Source organism: Pseudophryne corroboree, chromosome 6 (genome assembly GCF_028390025.1).
Source record: "Pseudophryne corroboree isolate aPseCor3 chromosome 6, aPseCor3.hap2, whole genome shotgun sequence".
In the NCBI taxonomy this organism is placed as follows: Eukaryota; Metazoa; Chordata; class Amphibia; order Anura; family Myobatrachidae; genus Pseudophryne; species Pseudophryne corroboree.
Window position 1 is genome coordinate 294,635,090 of NC_086449.1, and position 17,694 is coordinate 294,652,783.

Here is a 17,694-nt window from a genome sequence, read left to right on the forward strand (position 1 = left end):
AAATTGACAGGAGCTGACTGGCTGGTGGTTTATCACCTTGCACTTGTCACTGGTTTATCATTTCCTTATGCCTTCTCCAGGTTAATACATCTGCCCGATTATCCATAACACGGCATGATCATTACCCCTTCACATGATGTGTTCCCTCTGAGATATGGGGGGGAATTCAAATGTTTGAAAAGTCGGTTGGGTGTCTGTTTTTCCGTCTATTAGGAAAAAACAGACACCCAACTGACTTTTCAAACAATTGAATATCCCCCATGGAGTCTAATACTATCACATATGTAGCTGAAAGAGCATTAATATAAACAAACAAAAAAAAAAAAACATACAAGACCCCAACGCTTACAAAATAAGCACGTTAGGGGACTGTCAATAGTTAACATATCGACAAATGTTGTTGTTCAATTGTTTTGAAAGAAACATCCACAAAAGGCAGGACATTGTTGCAAACATTTACTAAAAGAATATTTACAGCAAACAATTCTATTTTAAAACAAGAAAACATCCATTCAAAAACATAACTAAATCAAATGTTCTCAAAAACTACATTCTAGTAGTTTACTATTCATGGCATTGGTTAGTATCTATGAGCAAGCTATAGTGAGAATATGCATATATATGCTAAACACATAGCCTGTTCATTAGGCAAAAATCAATAAAAAATGGTCAGACTGTCCAATACAAGTCCTTGGAGCAGCACTTCAATACTTCCTTATACTTGTGGTCCTAAGTGTACCTGCCCTGCATGCAATGGAGGCAGCTATGTTGTCTGCTGAACACAATCAATTTACTAGGAAATAATGACGCCACTAACGTGTGACAATTCTAGTTCTTAGTATATTGATGGGATGTATTCTCAGGAGATGGTTCAGCCCACAAAATACCTGTCTCCAATGAGACAGTCACTTGAAATACGTTCCCTTAAATGGTAATAGCACGGTTACAATACACTGCAATCCCTTCAATTTGCTATAGATCATGTTTTCACTGGAAAAAAAGGCAGGTATGCTTCTTTCCGTTTAACTTTGCTGCTATTGAAATCTTAATCCTGTGCCATTTTAACAACCGTAAAATAGCTTGATCTTATGTGCTCTGGATTATAGTATATTCATGGTTCAATATGTTGCATACTCAAAAAGAACTACTGCAGTATATTTCCTATATATATTTCGAACTATATACACAAACATGTCAATAATGTATTTTTTCCACTTTCACTGAAAGTTTAAAAGATGATAAAATTTAGGCTGGCAGGATTACACCTGTACAGAGGTGCATAGATTCTTGTCCCCCCCCAACAAATAAAATATATTTAAAATGTAGGCGTGATGGTCTTCAATAAAGATGGATTCTTTTTTTATTTTTAGCGTCCTCCATCTAAGAATCCTCAATAATTCTCACAGAAATGATTATTAAAAAAAAAAAAATTAAATCATGTTCTACTTTATAGATTTTGATTTAGGATTTTAAAATGCAAAAGAAAATGTATTTATAATGACCTAGCCAGAATGAGATGTATTCTACTAGCATGTTGGCATTCTTCCCTAGCTGCCCCATACTGTGTAATAGTAACACTGATGTTAACAGTAACTATAAAGCAAAACTCCTTTTGTTTTGCTCGTCTTGCTTATGAAGCACAATGCTGTTGTTCAGCAATCATTCCGAAACGCAGTCCATTAATCGCACAAAATTAAGTCCACTTTTTAACAAAAACATCCAACATGTTATGCTTCAGCAGGAATGTCCACAGCTGCTCCTATCATTTACAAAACTGCTTCTTGTTCTTCCTCTGTTTCGATCAGTGCAGATGTATTTGTGCTACTATCTTTAGCATCTTCAGTTTCCTCTTCATTTGAGCCTTTCTGAGAATCAATAGTAGTCCCCTTCTGAAGTATTTCTGTAGCCTCATGTTCTAAAACTTCTGAAGGCGTTAATGGATCTAAATGAACACTACTTGGTTCACTGATATCCGAACTTACAGAGTCTGGTGCTTCTTTTCTTAAAAACTGTTCAAAACCAACGGCGTCACTAGCAAGCTTAGAATCCGGAAGGGCTTCTACTTTACCAACAGAACGCAATTCTTCCTCATTGTCTGTAGTGACCGTGTTGTTATCTGCAGGTTTTCCTGGCTCTGGACTAGTTTCTTCACAAGATAGCTTCTCTTGTATAATATCACAGGAATCTTTATTATTTGAATCAATCATATGAGTTTCCTTCTCTTCGGGTTTTGGAGAACAGCTGTCCGGAGTATCACTGGTCATATTTACTTGATCCACAGATGTAGTGTTTCTGTTATATAACAATTTGCCTCTCTGGCCGTGAGAGGTCCTAATACTTCCACATGCATTCTTTTTATTCTTTGCTGCCCCTGGTGTGTATTTCTCCGTTTTGCTAAAAGAACAACAGATTATCAGTAAAACAAAACACTTAACGTGTGAAGCAAAAAAAGAGTCACATCAAATATTATATATAACAAAGTGCTAATCTCCGCTGTTTTTCTTTAACAAATTCATTGGTATATATATATATATTATTATAATATACACCCACCAATGAATTTGTTAAACAACAGCTGAGATTAGCACTTTGTCAATAATGGTTTCTTAGCAACATCGAAAGTAAGGTTGATTGGTTGGAAAAATTAGGGGAAAAAAAAATAAGTAACAAAAATAAATACCCACCAGAGAGAAACAAATTATAATAGTTTCAACATTTTCACTAAAGTGACCAACTTATTTTGTGTTAAGTGGCTCAACATAGTCAAGTTAAGGTATGTGAACAAGCTAGGAATACTACTTAGGGGGGTATTCGATTCATGTCAAGTTTTCCCGAGAGTTGAAAAACCGCCACTAATTCGACCATTGGCTATTCAATCGTAGGCGTTTGACACGTTTTTGCCCCGTTTTCGCCATGCCTTTTCGTTTTTTTTTTGTCGAATTGGCATAGGCAAAAACGGACAAAAAAAAAAAAACTGTTGAAAATGCCCTCGAATTCGACAAAACACGTGGACAAGTTAAAAAATCAGCCCGGTCTTTGAGTAGGTTGAATGTGATTTCGACCTGCAAACTGGTGAAGAGTGACGTTTTTTCGACAACTCAAAAAAACTGCACAATTTGAATACCCCCCCCCCCCTTAGAAGAAAAAAAAAATAGCAGAAGATTTGATTTTATGGTCCTACTACTGAAGCGTTGAATGGAGCTTTCAGAATCAAATAAGCTAGTATGACAGAAGGCAAAGGCTTGTGGAACGTTAGCTGTGAATACTACATATAATGTGACCTAGTATAATGAGTGTTGTTGAATGAAAATGTTTACAAAAATGTTTCCAGATAAATCAACTAGCATTTCATTGTAGGGAAAACAACTTTGACTTTTAAGCAATTATGAAGTACTAACTCATTGTTCGATATAAACTACTAATTTACTAAACATAACTAGGAAGATTATGGTTAAAGCTGGTAAAACTGACGAGATATTACCAAAAACATCTGGCAATCAGGCAAACATTGCAGAATGTGTGGCCTCAAATTGTATCAATCTCTAATGAAGTTGCCTAGGAACAACTAAAGGTATAAGGGTTACTGCTCTATTGATATAATTTGGACTGTTATCAGGGTCACTGGCACATTCCAAATATTGTTGGTTTCCAGTACTCAGTTAGTATTAATCTCCCACAGATACTGAGGTGTCAGAATCAAGCTACCTGCAGATACTGTACAACTTGCTTGATTTTTTTTCAGGGCACTTGTGGCTATTAACTTTGAACTTCGTGGTTTCACTCCTAATGCGATTTGTCCTATGATCTTTTCAAATTAGCTTAGTGACCTAGAAAGAAACTGATGTATGTATTGTTTGGTTGTGACACCAGGGAGAGGAGCAATAAAGGCAAAACCAGATGCTTGACACTCAACACATGTAGGGCTCCTCAACTCCAAAATGACTATATGCATACAAATATAATTTTTTTGGGAGAAATATACTTCTAGGAACAGTTTATGAACTAGGAAGATTAACTTTTTTTCCCCGGAAGACAGCCACACGAGTGAAGCCACGGGCCAATGCTAGTACGTACATAAACCTACGATCAATTATGGCATCGCAGTCATGCATTCTAATATTTGTTTTTAGTAATCTAGTCCTCATGAGGGACAGTTTTAATTTATTTATTTGACTTTGAATAAATTGTATGTGTTATACTAATGGTATCTGGATGGTAGTTGACAGTACTTAGGTCGACAGTCAATAGGTCGATCACTATTGGTAATCATAGGAAAAAAGTCGACACAGTAAAATGGTCAACAGAGGACAGGTTGACACGACTTCTTTTTTGTTGACCTTTTTCATACTTTACCATCCACGTGGATACTATTGGGAATAGTAATCCGTGCCACAAGGCACCTTGCCCACAGCATGGCAAGCCATGCCAGGAGATGTGGTGCAGTAATTGGGGTTCCTCGTCATGTTACACAAAAAACGACACCAAAAACATTCAAGATTCTCATGTCGACCTTTTCATGTGATGACCTGTCATGTGTTAACTTTTCCCATGTTGACCACGTTAATGCTGACCTTATCTAGGTCGACCCATTGAACCATAACCATACTAATATGTACATAGTTTTTTTTAATCCTTTCCCTCATTTAGCTATCTACTGTATGTGCCCCCGAATTAAGGATGATGTCTGACTATACTTTTTCAATCAACTGGATCAGTACGGGTCATGCTGTAAAATGTGCTCAAACAGGTCACAGATAAGTTTGTGTTCTGGTCGTTTTACATCCAACTTAACCACTTATATGAGTGTCTGGGCTGAGCAAAAGAATTTAGTAGTGTATAGCAAGCTTTCCAACCTTTTTGGATGCTATGGCTTCTAACTGGATGAGGTCCCTCATAGCATCCAATATCAATAATTAGTGGTGACAATTAAAAATTGGTTACATACTCCTAATATGGAGAAGTCTATCAAAGAAAGAAGGACTGCCAAGAAAGTATGGACATTTCAACAATATAAGTGAGCATGGCAGGGAGAGGCTAGTAAAAAAACAAAGCAAAAAAAAAATCCACCTCATATAAAATATGTTCAAACCAAGAAAAAACAGGATTTTGATACCTACCGGTAAATCCTTTTCTCCTAGTCCGTAGAGGATGCTGGGGTCCACTTCATGACCATGGGGTATAGACTGTTCCGCAGGAGCCATGGGCACTCGAGACTTTTCAATGGGTGTTAACTGGCTCCTCCCTCTATGCGCCTCCTCCAGACCTCAGTTACAGGAACTGTGCCCAGGGAGACGGACATTTCGAGGAAAGGATTTACCGGTACTTTAATACTAATGGTGAGATACATACCAGCACACACCTCAACCATGCCGCACAACATGGCATTCAACAAAACACACGCCAACAGGCATGAACCAATTACAGCAAACATGCTGAAACTAATAAAACACAACATGTGTAACTCTAAAAAACAAAACTGCAGGTAAAGTATGCGCTGGGACGGGCACCCAGCATCCTCTACAGACTAGGAGAAAAGGATTTACCGGTAGGTATCAAAATCCTGTTTTCTCATACGTCCTAGAGGATGCTGGGGTCCACTTCATGACCATGGGCTTTATACCAAAGCTCCAGTATGGGCGGGAGAGTGCGGATGACCCTGCAGCACCGATTGACCGAACTTGAGGTCTTCATCGGCCAAGGTGTCAAACTTGTAGAATTTTGCAAATGTGTTTGACCCCGACCAAGTAGCTGCTCGGCAATGTTGCAATGCCGAGACCCTCCGGGCAGCCACCCATGATAAGCCCACCTTCCTAGTGGAATGGGCCTTCACCGACATCGGTAACGGCAATCCAGCTGTAGTATGAGCGTGCTGAATCGTACTTCTGATCCAACGCGCAATAGTCTGCTTGGAAGCTGGTCACCCAATCTTGTTGGGAGCATATAGGACAAACAAAGACTCTGTTTTCCGTATTCGAGCTGTTCTAGCGACATAAATCTTCAAAGCTCTAACCACATCTAGAGACTTTGACTCAGTGAACGTGTCAGTAACTACTGGCACCACAATAGGTTGGTTTATGTGGAAAGATGAAACCACCTTTGGAAGAAAATGTTGACGAGTTCTCAACTCTGCCCTATCTTCATGGAAGATCAGGTGCGGATGCCAATGCCAAAAGCATCACCACTTTCCAAGTGAGAAACTTCAACTCTATCTCTTGTAGAGGCTCAAACCAATCCGATTGAAGAAACTGCAACACCACATTAAGGTCCCATGGTGCCATTGGAGGCACAAATGGAGGCTGGATGTGCAGAACCCCTTTCATGAAGGTCTGAACCTCTGGAAGAGAGGCCAATTGTTTTTGGAAGAACACTGACAAGGCCGAAATCTGGACCTTGATTGACCCCAATCGGAGGCCCGCCTCCACACCAGCCTGCAGAAAATGGAGAAAACGTCCCAACTGAAACTCCTCGTAGGCGCCTTCTTGGATTCACACCAAGACACATATTTTCTCCAAATACAGTGGTAATGTTTCGACGTTACTCCTTTCCTGGCATGAATAAGGGTGGGGATGACTTCCATGGGAATACCCTTACGGGCTAGGATCCGGCGCTCAACAGCCATGCAGTCAAACGTAGCCGCGGTAAGTCTTGATACACGCACGGCCCCTGCTGCAACAGGTCCTTGCGAAGAGGAAGAGGCCGAGGATCTTCTATGAGCAACTCCTGAAGATCTGGATACCAAGCCCTCCTTGGCCAGTCTGGAGCAATGAAGATTGCTCGAACTCTTGTTCTCCTTATGATCCTGAGCACCTTTGGGATCAGCGGAAGTGGAGGGAAGACATACACTGACCGAACACCCACTGGGCCACTAGCGCATCCACTGCTATTGCTTGAGGGTCTCTCAACCTGGAACAATATTTCTGAAGCTTCTTGTTGAGACGAGATGCCATCATGTCTACTTGAGGAACTCCCCAAAGACTTGTCACCTCTGCGAAGACTTCTTGGTGGAGGCCCCACTCTCCTGGATGGAGATCGTGCCTGCTGAGGTAGTCTGCTTCCCAGTGGTCTACTCCCGGAATGAAAATTGCTGACAGAGCTTTTACATGTCTTTCTGCCCAGAGGAGGATCTTCGTCACCTCTGCCATTGCCGCTCTGCTTTTCGCTTCGCCCTGCCTGTTTATGTACGCGACTGCTGTTACATTGTCTGACTGGATCTGCACGGAATGATCTTGAAGAAGATGTACCGCTTGTTGAAGGCCTTTGTAAATGGCTCTCAATTCCAGCACGTTTATGTGAAGGCAGGCTTCCTGACCTGACCATTTTCCTTGGAAGCTTTCCCCCTGAGTGACAGCTCCCCAGCCTTGGAGACTTGTATCCGTGGTTACGAGGACCCAGTCCTGAATCCCGAACATGCGTCCCTCTAGTAGGTGAGAACTGTGTAGCCACCACAGGAGCGAAATCCTGGCTTTTGACGACAGGATTATCTTCCTGTGTAGGTGGGATCCCGACCACTTGTCCAACAGGTCCCACTGGAATACCCTGGCATGGAACCTGCCAAACCGTATGGCCTCGTAGGCCGCCACCATCTTCACCAACAACCGAATGCACTGATGGATCGACACACTCGATGGTTTCAAGATCTGTTTTACCCTTTTCTGGATTTCCAGAGCCTTTTCCACCGGAAGAAATACTCTCTGAACTTCTGTGTCCAGAATCATCCCGAGAAAAGACAATCTTGTCGTCGGCTCCATCTGTGACTTTGGATAATTTATGATCCAACCGTGTTGTTGGAGTATTGACAGGAAGAGTGTGATGTTTTGTAACAACTGCTCCCTGGATCTGCCTTTATCAGGAGATCGTCTAGATAAGGAATTATATTGACTCCTTTTTGACGCAGGAGAACCATCATCTCTGCTATCACCTTGGTGAATACCCTCGGCGCCGTGGAGAGACCGAAAGGTAATGTCTGGAATTGGTAATGGCAATCCTGAGCCGTGAATCTCAGATAAGCCTGGTGAGGATAAATGGGAACATGCAGGTAAGCATCTTTTTATGTCTACAGACACCATGTAGTCCCCCTCCTCCAGACTGGATATCACTGCCCTCAGTGATTCCATTTTGAACTTGAATCGTTTCAAGTAGAGATTCAGATTTTTCAGGTTTAGGATCGGTCTGACCGAGCCGTCCGGCTTCGGAACTACAAAAAGGCTTGAATAAAACCCCTCCCCTTGTTGTGACAAAGGTACCAGGACTATGACCTGATCCTGACATAATTTTTGTATTGCTTCGGTTACTGCTTCCCTTTCTGGAAGAGAAGCTGGCAAGGTCGATTTGAAAAATCGGCATGGGGGAACGTCTTGAAACTCCAGCTTGTATCCCTGGGACACTATTTGCAACACCCAGGGATCCAGGCCAGACAGAATCCAACCTTGGCTGAACAGTTTGAGACGTGCTCCCACCCAAGCAGTCTCCCGCAAAGGCGCCCCAGCGTCATGCTGAAGATTTGGCAGAAGTAGGTAGGGGTAGACTTCTGCTCCTGGAGACCTGAAGCTGCTGTAGACTTTTTTCCCTTTCCCCTTCCCGCAAAGAAAGGGGAACCTCTCGCTTTTTTGTATTTATTGGGCCGAAAGGACTGCATGTGCGGGTGATAGGTCTTTTTTGCCGGTGCAGGCGCAGAGGGCAAAAATGTCGACTTACCTGCGGTAGCCGCCGTAACTAACGCATCCAGTCCATCGCCAAATAAAGCCTCACCTTTATATGGGAGAGCCTTCATATTTCTTTTGGAATCTGCATCCGCGTTCCACTGGCGAATCCACAACGCCCGCTGAGCCGATACTGCCATGGTAGCGGCTTGTGAACTCAAGAGTCCAATATCTTTCATCGCTTCTAGCATGTATGCGGCAGAGTCTTTAATATTCCCTAACTTAAGGAGTATCTCATCTTTATCAATCGTGTCAATTTCTGATGACACGCTTTCTGACCATTTTTCAATAGCGCGACTCACCCACGCGCAAGCAATTGTGGGCCTGAGCAGCGTACCATTGGCAACATAAATGGATTTCAATGTAGATTCCATCTTTTGGTCTGCCGGCTTTTAGTGAAGCCGTCCCAGGTGCAAGGAGAATTACCTTCTTTGTCAACCTGGATAGTGCACTGTCTAACACAGGGGATTACTCCCATTTTTTCCTGTCCTCCACCGGGAAAAGATAAGCTATCTGAATTCTCTTGGGAATATGAATTTTATTTTCGGGATTCACCGACATCCCTTCAAAGAGTGTATTAAGCTCGTGAAAAGGAGGGAAAGTGACCTTAGATTTCTTTTCTTTATAGAAATAAGCCTTCTGCTGAGGTACAGGAGTGGCTTCCATGACTTCCAGAACTTCCCTTATAGCCACAATCATATATTGTATATTTTTTGCCAATTTATGATCTATTTCTCTGGAGTCACTATCGTCGACACAAGAATCAGTGTCCATGTCGGTATCAGTATTCACAATATTCGCAAATGGTCTCTTATGTGACCCAGAGGGGTCGCCTACGGATGGAAGAACAGAGCCCTGAAAAATCACATCCTCCACAGATTTTCTCCAGCACTCAGCATGAGATTCAGACTTATCTAATCTCCTATTGATATGATGCATACTATCACTTATTTCTTTCACCCACGCAGGCTCCTGGTGTGCCGGCAGCGCCACATTACACTTCTGTGTCCCTAAAATGGTTTCCTCCATGTCTTACACACGTGTACAACACACACACAGACACACTGGGACTTATAGGGGACAGACCCACAGTAAAATCTGTCAGAGGGACACAGTTTAGGAGTAGCCAGTTCACAACCCCAGCGCCAGTATCTAATGCCTGTGAACACGGAATGCCCACTGACATGCAGCGCTTTTTACACAGTAAGACACACTGTTTTGCACCCTGATACTTGTAGTCAGAAGTGAAGGAGGACCAGCGATGTCTCTGCAGCCTGAGGAGAGAGAAAATGGCACTGAGCAGTGTGCTGGCTGCCTGAGGAAGAAGCTCCGCCCTTTTTACCTCAAACTTTTCATAATATTTATACTGGTAGGGGTAGGGCTGTGCCTGGGCATTTTATGCCCCCTTTTTGCCAGTTTATAGAGGTGTTTTTGCTGCCCAGGGCGCCCCCCACCGCGCCCTGCACCCTGCAGGGCCTGTGTGTGTGAGCAGCAATGGTGCGCTGCGCTCCCGCCAGCAGCGCTGTACCTCAGCCGTCACTTTTCTTGATAGAAGATCTGTCTTCTTCTACTCACCTGTCTTCTGACTTGTGGCTTTGTGAGGGGGGTGACGGCGTGCTGTGGGAGTGAGCATCTAGACACAGCGAGCGTTCAGTACCCTTCAGGAGCTAATGGTGTCCTGTCAGCCAGAAGCAGAGCCATGAAACTCTTCAGGAAGTTGGTTCCTACTTCTGCCCCCTCAGTCCCACGAAGCAGGGAGACTGTTGCTAGCAGTTCTCCCTGAAAACAAAAAAACCTAACATAAGTCTTTTCAGAGAAGCTCAGTAGAGCTCCCCTGGAGTGCATCCAGTCTGCCTGTGCACATTTCTAAAACTGAGGTCTGGAGGAAGGGCATAGAGGGAGGAGCCAGTTCACACCAATTGAAAAGTCTTGAGAGTGCCCATGGCTCCTGCGGAACAGTCTATACCCCATGGTCATGAAGTGGACCCCAGCATCCTCTAGGATGTTTGAGAAACAAATACTCTAATCCATAGGTTCTCAAACTTGGTCCCCAAACTGTTCTTGCTTTCCAGTTTCCCTCACAGAATCACAAGTGAAATTAGCTCCCCCTGTGGATCTTTCAAAAATGTGTCGCTGAGTAACAAACACACCTGTGCGCCTGCTGAGTGACCTGGAAAATGTGAAATGTTTGGAGTCCTGAGGACAGAGCTTGAAAACCACTGCTCTAAAACTAACCCTAGATACATCTAAAATCAACCATATACTTATTTTTTACAGACTAACATTTATGTTTTCAATGCTAAAAAATACAGATGACGACATTTCAATTCACAGGTTTACAAATTTGTTTCAACTAAACAATGTCCTAATTACCTGTCATCTGTTACTGCATCAATGTTTGAGCCTGGTTTTTCGTACTGCCGACATAGAAAACTCAGTTATAAATCATTAAGTTTAACATTTTGCATAGCAGATCTGCATAGTAACTTAGCAGAAGCCGTGAATTTAAAAAAAAAAGAAAACCTCTTGTTCCACACATTTGTCTGAAGGTTTACCACATATTAATCACATGAAACTATAAAAAAATAAAAAAAAGCATAAAAAATGGGCACTCTTTGTCAAGTGTATACACATACTCAAAATGTGTCTATATTTATGCAAGTGTTTTAACAATCAAGGGAAAAATCCCTCAAAGGTTAAAACGGTCAGAACTTATTAAAACTTTACTTGGTACAAATAAATTTAAAAAATATATGGAACTCCGCTATACTGCCATGACTGCACGTGTGATTCTAATTAGAAAAGAAATACAAAATACTGACAGAATAAAATAACAAAACAAAGATAGAAGTGCATACACAATCGAGGATTTTTCTTTTCTCTCTTTAATCCATAAAGTACTACCCATTAAAGAATAAATATGAAATATCTGTTAACCGTGCATATTTGACTGCACACACAAGGCAAACTGTTCAGTGGTTATATTATAAATGTATTTTTCAACCTAAAAAATTAAATAAGAAAAAAAAAAAATAGTTCTATATCCGCCAGCATTAAACATTGCTTTACTATGAAGTACGGCCAACATTATCAACATTCAAAAGTTCATAACCGCAAACATGACAGCTTGCAAAAAATCAGGAAATGTAATGCTGGAAAATATACAGCAAAACATACAACTTTCAAAACCTCCATTTCATGTTGTTTCAAATGACCAGAAAAAAATAAATTTGGGAAAAGAATCCAAAAAAGGTACAGTAACGCCAATTTTAAGAATTACATTAGGTACTGATACTTGATTTGCATTAAAATGCAAGCATTTGTTTCGTTTGCATTTGGACAGTCATTGGAGATCACTCCATTGACTTCAATGTATTTATCGCAATAGTCAACACTCCGACATGATCTACAACGTGGGTGGGTAATTATAAACGATCAAGTTACAGACTCTTTTGTATTTTCTATTAATGTTAAAAACTGTAGTACAACACATAAAATTCATGCCAGTGGGTAGAAGTCCTAAAAGGTAAATACAGTAGGTAATAACCTACTAACAGTATTAAAAATTATTTAACAAAAAAAAACAGAAGTATAAAACTGCACTGCAAATGCCTATGTGACATTATACAGCTTTTGGGAGCAAATATAAAGTTAATCTGAACACCTGACATAAAAGCATCAACTCACAGTTACGCGTACTATTATGAACATTTCGATTAAACAAAATAATTTGTAAATTACTCTAGTTACAAATTTAAGGAGTCCTACGATGTGTAGGTATGCTGGCAGGAGAGATACGAACAAACAAAAGAAACGGGAACCCTTTTTACAGTTATCCTGTCCTGCCATCCATTCCTTTGCCTTTTTCACAACAGTTTTCCTCTTACCAGTGACACGGTCACCTGTCAACATTTCTGTTTTCTGCACCCTTCCCTCTTTACTGTTTAAAACAAAATCAAAATAATAATAAATCAGGTTAAATACTGACAAGCGTTTCCATACCTGGTGAGTGATTTTCTTTTGTTTTATTGAAGATTGAAGTCTTGATCTAGAGAGAAAAAAGGAAGCTAATACTAAATGTCCTCTAAAATTTTAGAATTACCTAAATATAGGACTAGAAAATTTTGTACAAACAACCTGCAATCAAAACGTACATACAATATAGTATTATATTCCTATATACTTGAAGAAAAATTCAAAAACTCAAAAAATGCTCATTCTACAGAAATGTCAAACAAAACTTATTTCAACATATTCTGTTGAACAACTAATTTAAAAACAATTCACATTAAGTGAGTGGTCAGACTGTACTAAACAAGCAACCCCCATTTTTATTAAGTCTAAAAAACAAATGCAGCTTAACAAAATAAAGCATGACAAAAAAAATGATTAAAAAGCAAACAAATATTGCATAATTAAAAAAAAAAAAAAAAAAAGAGATATATGTTAGCCATCTAATTGCATTCATTATATTTGTTACAAATTTATTGTGAATTTTATAAAATGAAGTTATGTGGAACGCAGTGAAAACAATCTATACATTTAAAAACATAATGTGAAATAAGTGGTGTAGACCCTTAAAATGATTTTTGCATCTTTAAACTTTCCAGAGAGCAACCTCTAACTAATGCAGTTTACATATCTTATGCTGAAGGATTCAGCAATCTTCATTAATCACTTTACTTATCACAATGAATGATTTATTTAAATCCAGAAACACTGCTAAAATGATAACACTATTGCCAAACTTTATTGTCCCGGAGAAGTCATCAGTTTCAATGGTCACGTAACCTCTATGTAGAACCTTTGCTTACCAATACTGTAGCTGGCAAAAAGGTTTTGTTGAGGCAGCAATGAAGTCAGTTTTCATGTGCTGAGGAGTGTTGTGTCTTACCACCACACCTGACTTGCACTGTTATTAATTAGGACCTAAATGATTCATGACAATGTTCTCTTCTGCGACATTAAGCATACTGGGCTAATGCATTTTGCAAGGTTTCTGCCTTAGTAATCATTTCAACCTAGTAAAAGAGATGAAGAAATACGCTGATAACCTAGGTGCAATGTAAACAGTGTCTTCTAATTGCAACCTACTGTATACATGCAATGCAAAATACTTAACTACAAGATTTTTTTTTTTTTTTTTAAGGGGTTTGGACTAATGGCTTCAGTTAATACCGTATTGCAGGATAAATAAATTGGTGAAATTAGTAAATATTTAGTGGAGTGTGATGTATGAAAATATATAGTGGCAACTGAAAACTTCCTATAACACACACACACCTTGTATAAAAAAAATTCCCTGGTCCGTTTGTCTATCCAGTTTTGTATTTGGACACCCTGCACCGATTCAGATGAAGCCAGTGCGAGGTGGTCCAGTTGGATCCTGACCGGGTTTTAGGGGGGTGGGGGCGGTCGGTCCATCCTCATGGCAGAATGCACTGGGCAGAACTTTGACCCAGGGAGCCTGTTCTCGGCCTGCCACTGAATGTATGTGGATAAAAACTTTAATGAGCTCTAATAACTGGCAGAAATAACCATAACTCAATGAACTAAAATAACTGCCAGACGTGGAGGTGTGAAAAAAAATAATAATAAGATTTTACTTACCGATAAATCTATTTCTCGTAGTCCGTAGTGGATGCTGGGGACTCCGTCAGGACCATGGGGGAATAGCGGCTCCGCAGGAGACAGGGCACAAAAGTAAAAGCTTTAGGATCAGGTGGTGTGCACTGGCTCCTCCCCCTATGACCCTCCTCCAAGCCTCAGTTAGGATACTGTGCCCGGACGAGCGTACACAATAAGGAAGGATTTTGAATCCCGGGTAAGACTCATACCAGCCACACCAATCACACTGTACAACCTGTGATCTGAACCCAGTTAACAGCATGATAACAGCGGAGCCTCTGAAAAGATGGCTCACAACAATAATAACCCGATTTTTGTACCAATAACTATGTACAAGTATTGCAGACAATCCGCACTTGGGATGGGCGCCCAGCATCCACTACGGACTACGAGAAATAGATTTATCGGTAAGTAAAATCTTATTTTCTCTAATGTCCTAGTGGATGCTGGGGACTCCGTCAGGACCATGGGGATTATACCAAAGCTCCCAAACGGGCGGGAGAGTGCGGATGACTCTGCAGCACCGAATGAGAGAACTCCAGGTCCTCTTTAGCCAGGGTATCAAATTTGTAGAATTTTACAAACGTGTTCTCCCCCCGACCACGTAGCTGCTCGGCAGAGTTGTAATGCCGAGACCCCTCGGGCAGCCGCCCAGGATGAGCCCACCTTCCTTGTGGAATGGGCATTTACATATTTTGGCTGTGGCAGGCCTGCCACAGAATGTGCAAGCTGAATTGTACTACACATCCAACTAGCAATCGTCTGCTTAGAAGCAAGAGCACCCAGTTTGTTGGGTGCATACAGGATAACAGCAAGTCAGTTTTCCTGACTCCAGCCGTCCTGGAAACCGATATTTTCAGGGCCCTGACAACATCTAGCAACTTGGAGTCCTCCAAGTCCCTAGTAGCCGCAGGTACCACAATAAGCTGGTTCAGGTGAAACACTGACACCACCTTAGGGAGAAACTGGGGACGAGTCCGCAGCTCTGCCCTGTCCGAATGGACAATCAGATATGGGCTTTTGAGAGACAAAGCCGCCAATTCTGACACTCGCCTGGCCGAGGCCAGGGCCAACATCATGGTCACTTTCCATGTGAGATATTTCAAATCCACAGATTTGAGCGGTTTAAACCAATGTGATTTGAGGAATCCCAGAACTACGTTGAGATCCCACAGTGCCACTGGAGGCACAAAAGGGGGTTGTATATGCAGTACTCCCTTGACAAACTTCTGGACTTCAGGAACTGAAGCCAATTCTTTCTGGAAGAAAATCGACAGGGCCGAAATTTGAACCTTAATGGACCCCAATCTGAGGCCCATAGACACTCCTGTTTGCAGGAAATGCAGGAATCGACCGAGTTGAAATTTCTTCGTGGAGCCTTCCTGGCCTCACACCACGCAACATATTTTCGCCACATGTGGTGATAATGTTGTGCGGTCACGTCCTTCCCGGCTTTGACCAGGGTAGGAATGACCTCTTCCGGAATGCCTTTTTCCCTTAGGATCCGGCGTTCAACCGCCATGCCGTCAAACGCAGCCGCGGTAAGTCTTGGAACAGACATGGTACGTGCTGAAGCAAGTCCCTTCTTAGCGGCAGAGGTCATGAGTCCTCTGTGAGTATCTCTTGAAGTTCCGGGTACCAAGTCCTTCTTGGCCAATCCGGAGCCACGAGTATAGTTCTTACTCCTCTACGTCTTATAATTCTCAATACCTTGGGTATGAGAAGCAGAGGAGGGAACACATACACCGACTGGTACGCCCACGGTGTTACCAGAACGTCCACAGCTATTGCCTGAAAGTCTCTTGACCTGGCGCAATACCTGTCCAGTTTTTTGTTCAGGCGGGACGCCATCATGTACACCTTTGGTCTTTCCCAACGGTTCACAATCATGTGGAAAACTTCCCGATGAAGTCCCCACTCTCCCGGGTGGAGGTCGTGCCTGCTGAGGAAGTCTGCTTCCCAGTTGTCCACTCCCGGAATGAACACTGCTGACAGTGCTATCACATGATTTTCCGCCCAGCGAAAAATCCTTGCAGTTTTTGCCATTGCCCTCCTGCTTCTTGTGCCGCCCTGTCTGTTTACGTGGGCGACTGCCGTGATGTTGTCCCACTGGATCAATACCGGCTGACCTTGAAGCAGAGGTCTTGCTAAGCTTAGAGCATTATAAATTGCCCTTAGCTCCAGTATATTTATGTGGAGAAAAGTCTCCAGACTTGATCACACTCCCTGGAAATGTTTTCCCTGTGTGACTGCTCCCCAGCCTCTCAGGCTGGCCTCCGTGGTCACCAGCATCCAATCCTGAATGCCGAATCTGCGGCCCTCTAGAAGATGAGCACTATGTAACCACCACAGGAGAGACACCCTTGTCCTTGGAGATAGGGTTATCCGCTGATGCATCTGAAGATGCGATCCGGACCATTTGTCCAGCAGATCCCACTGAAAAGTTCTTGCGTGGAATCTGCCGAATGGAATCGCTTCGTAATAAGCCACCATTTTTCCCAGGACTCTTGTGCAATGATGCACTGACACTTTTCCTGGTTTTAGGAGGTTCCTGACTAGCTCGGATAACTCCCTGGCTTTCTCCTCCGGGAGAAACACCTTTTTCTGGACTGTGTCCAGAATCATCCCTAGGAACAGCAGACGTGTCGTCGGAATCAGCTGCGATTTTGGAATATTTAGAATCCACCCGTGCTGTCGTAGAACTACTTGAGATAGTGCTACTCCGACCTCCAACTGTTCTCTGGACCTTGCTCTTATCAGGAGGTCGTCCATTTTCTTCGAAGAAGAATCATCATTTCGGGCATTACCTTGGTAAAGACCCGGAGTGCCGTGGACAATCCAAACGGCAGCGTCTGAAACTGATAGTGACAGTTCTGTACCACGAACCTGAGATACCCTTGGTGAGAAGGGCAAATTGGGACATGGAGGTAAGCATCCCTGATGTCCCGGGACACCATATAGACCCCTTCTTCCTGGTTCGCTATCACTGCTCTGAGTGACTCCATCTTGATTTGAACCTTTGTAAGTGTTCAAATATTTCAGATTTAGAATAGGTCTCACCGAGCCTTCTGGTTTCAGTACCACAATATAGTGTGGAATAATACCCCTTTCCTTGTTGTAGGAGGGGTACTTTGATTATCACCTGCTGGGAATACAGCTTGTGAATTGTTTCCAATACTGCCTCCCTGTCGGAGGGAGACGTTGGTAAAGCAGACTTCAGGAACCTGCGAGGGGAAACGTCTCGACTTTCCAATCTGTACCCCTGGGATACTACTTGTAGGATCCAGGGGTCCTGTACGGCCCCAGCGTCATGCTGAGAACTTGGCAGAAGCGGTGGAAGGCTTCTGTTCCTGGGAATGGGCTGCCT

The 17,694-nt window shown here is 42.3% G+C and overlaps 1 protein-coding gene across 6 annotated transcripts in view; it reads right to left on the reverse strand.

The window, feature by feature from the left end:
* ZNF280D (zinc finger protein 280D) overlaps positions 1–17,694 on the reverse strand; it is a 629,515-nt gene that overhangs the window by 429,794 nt on the left and 182,027 nt on the right. For 4 of the 6 annotated variants that reach the window (XM_063926145.1, XM_063926147.1, XM_063926144.1 and 1 more), the window contains 3 exons: positions 12,702–12,747; positions 11,073–11,116; positions 444–2,394 (listed from right to left, as the gene is read on the reverse strand). In XM_063926145.1, coding sequence (XP_063782215.1) covers positions 1,767–2,394; positions 11,073–11,116; positions 12,702–12,747 — 718 coding nt within the window. In that variant the 3' untranslated portion in view covers positions 444–1,766. Of the gene's footprint in view, positions 1–443; positions 2,395–11,072; positions 11,117–12,701; positions 12,748–17,694 lie in introns of those variants that run through there. The other 2 variants (XR_010179243.1, XR_010179244.1) reach the window with 2 other exon arrangements.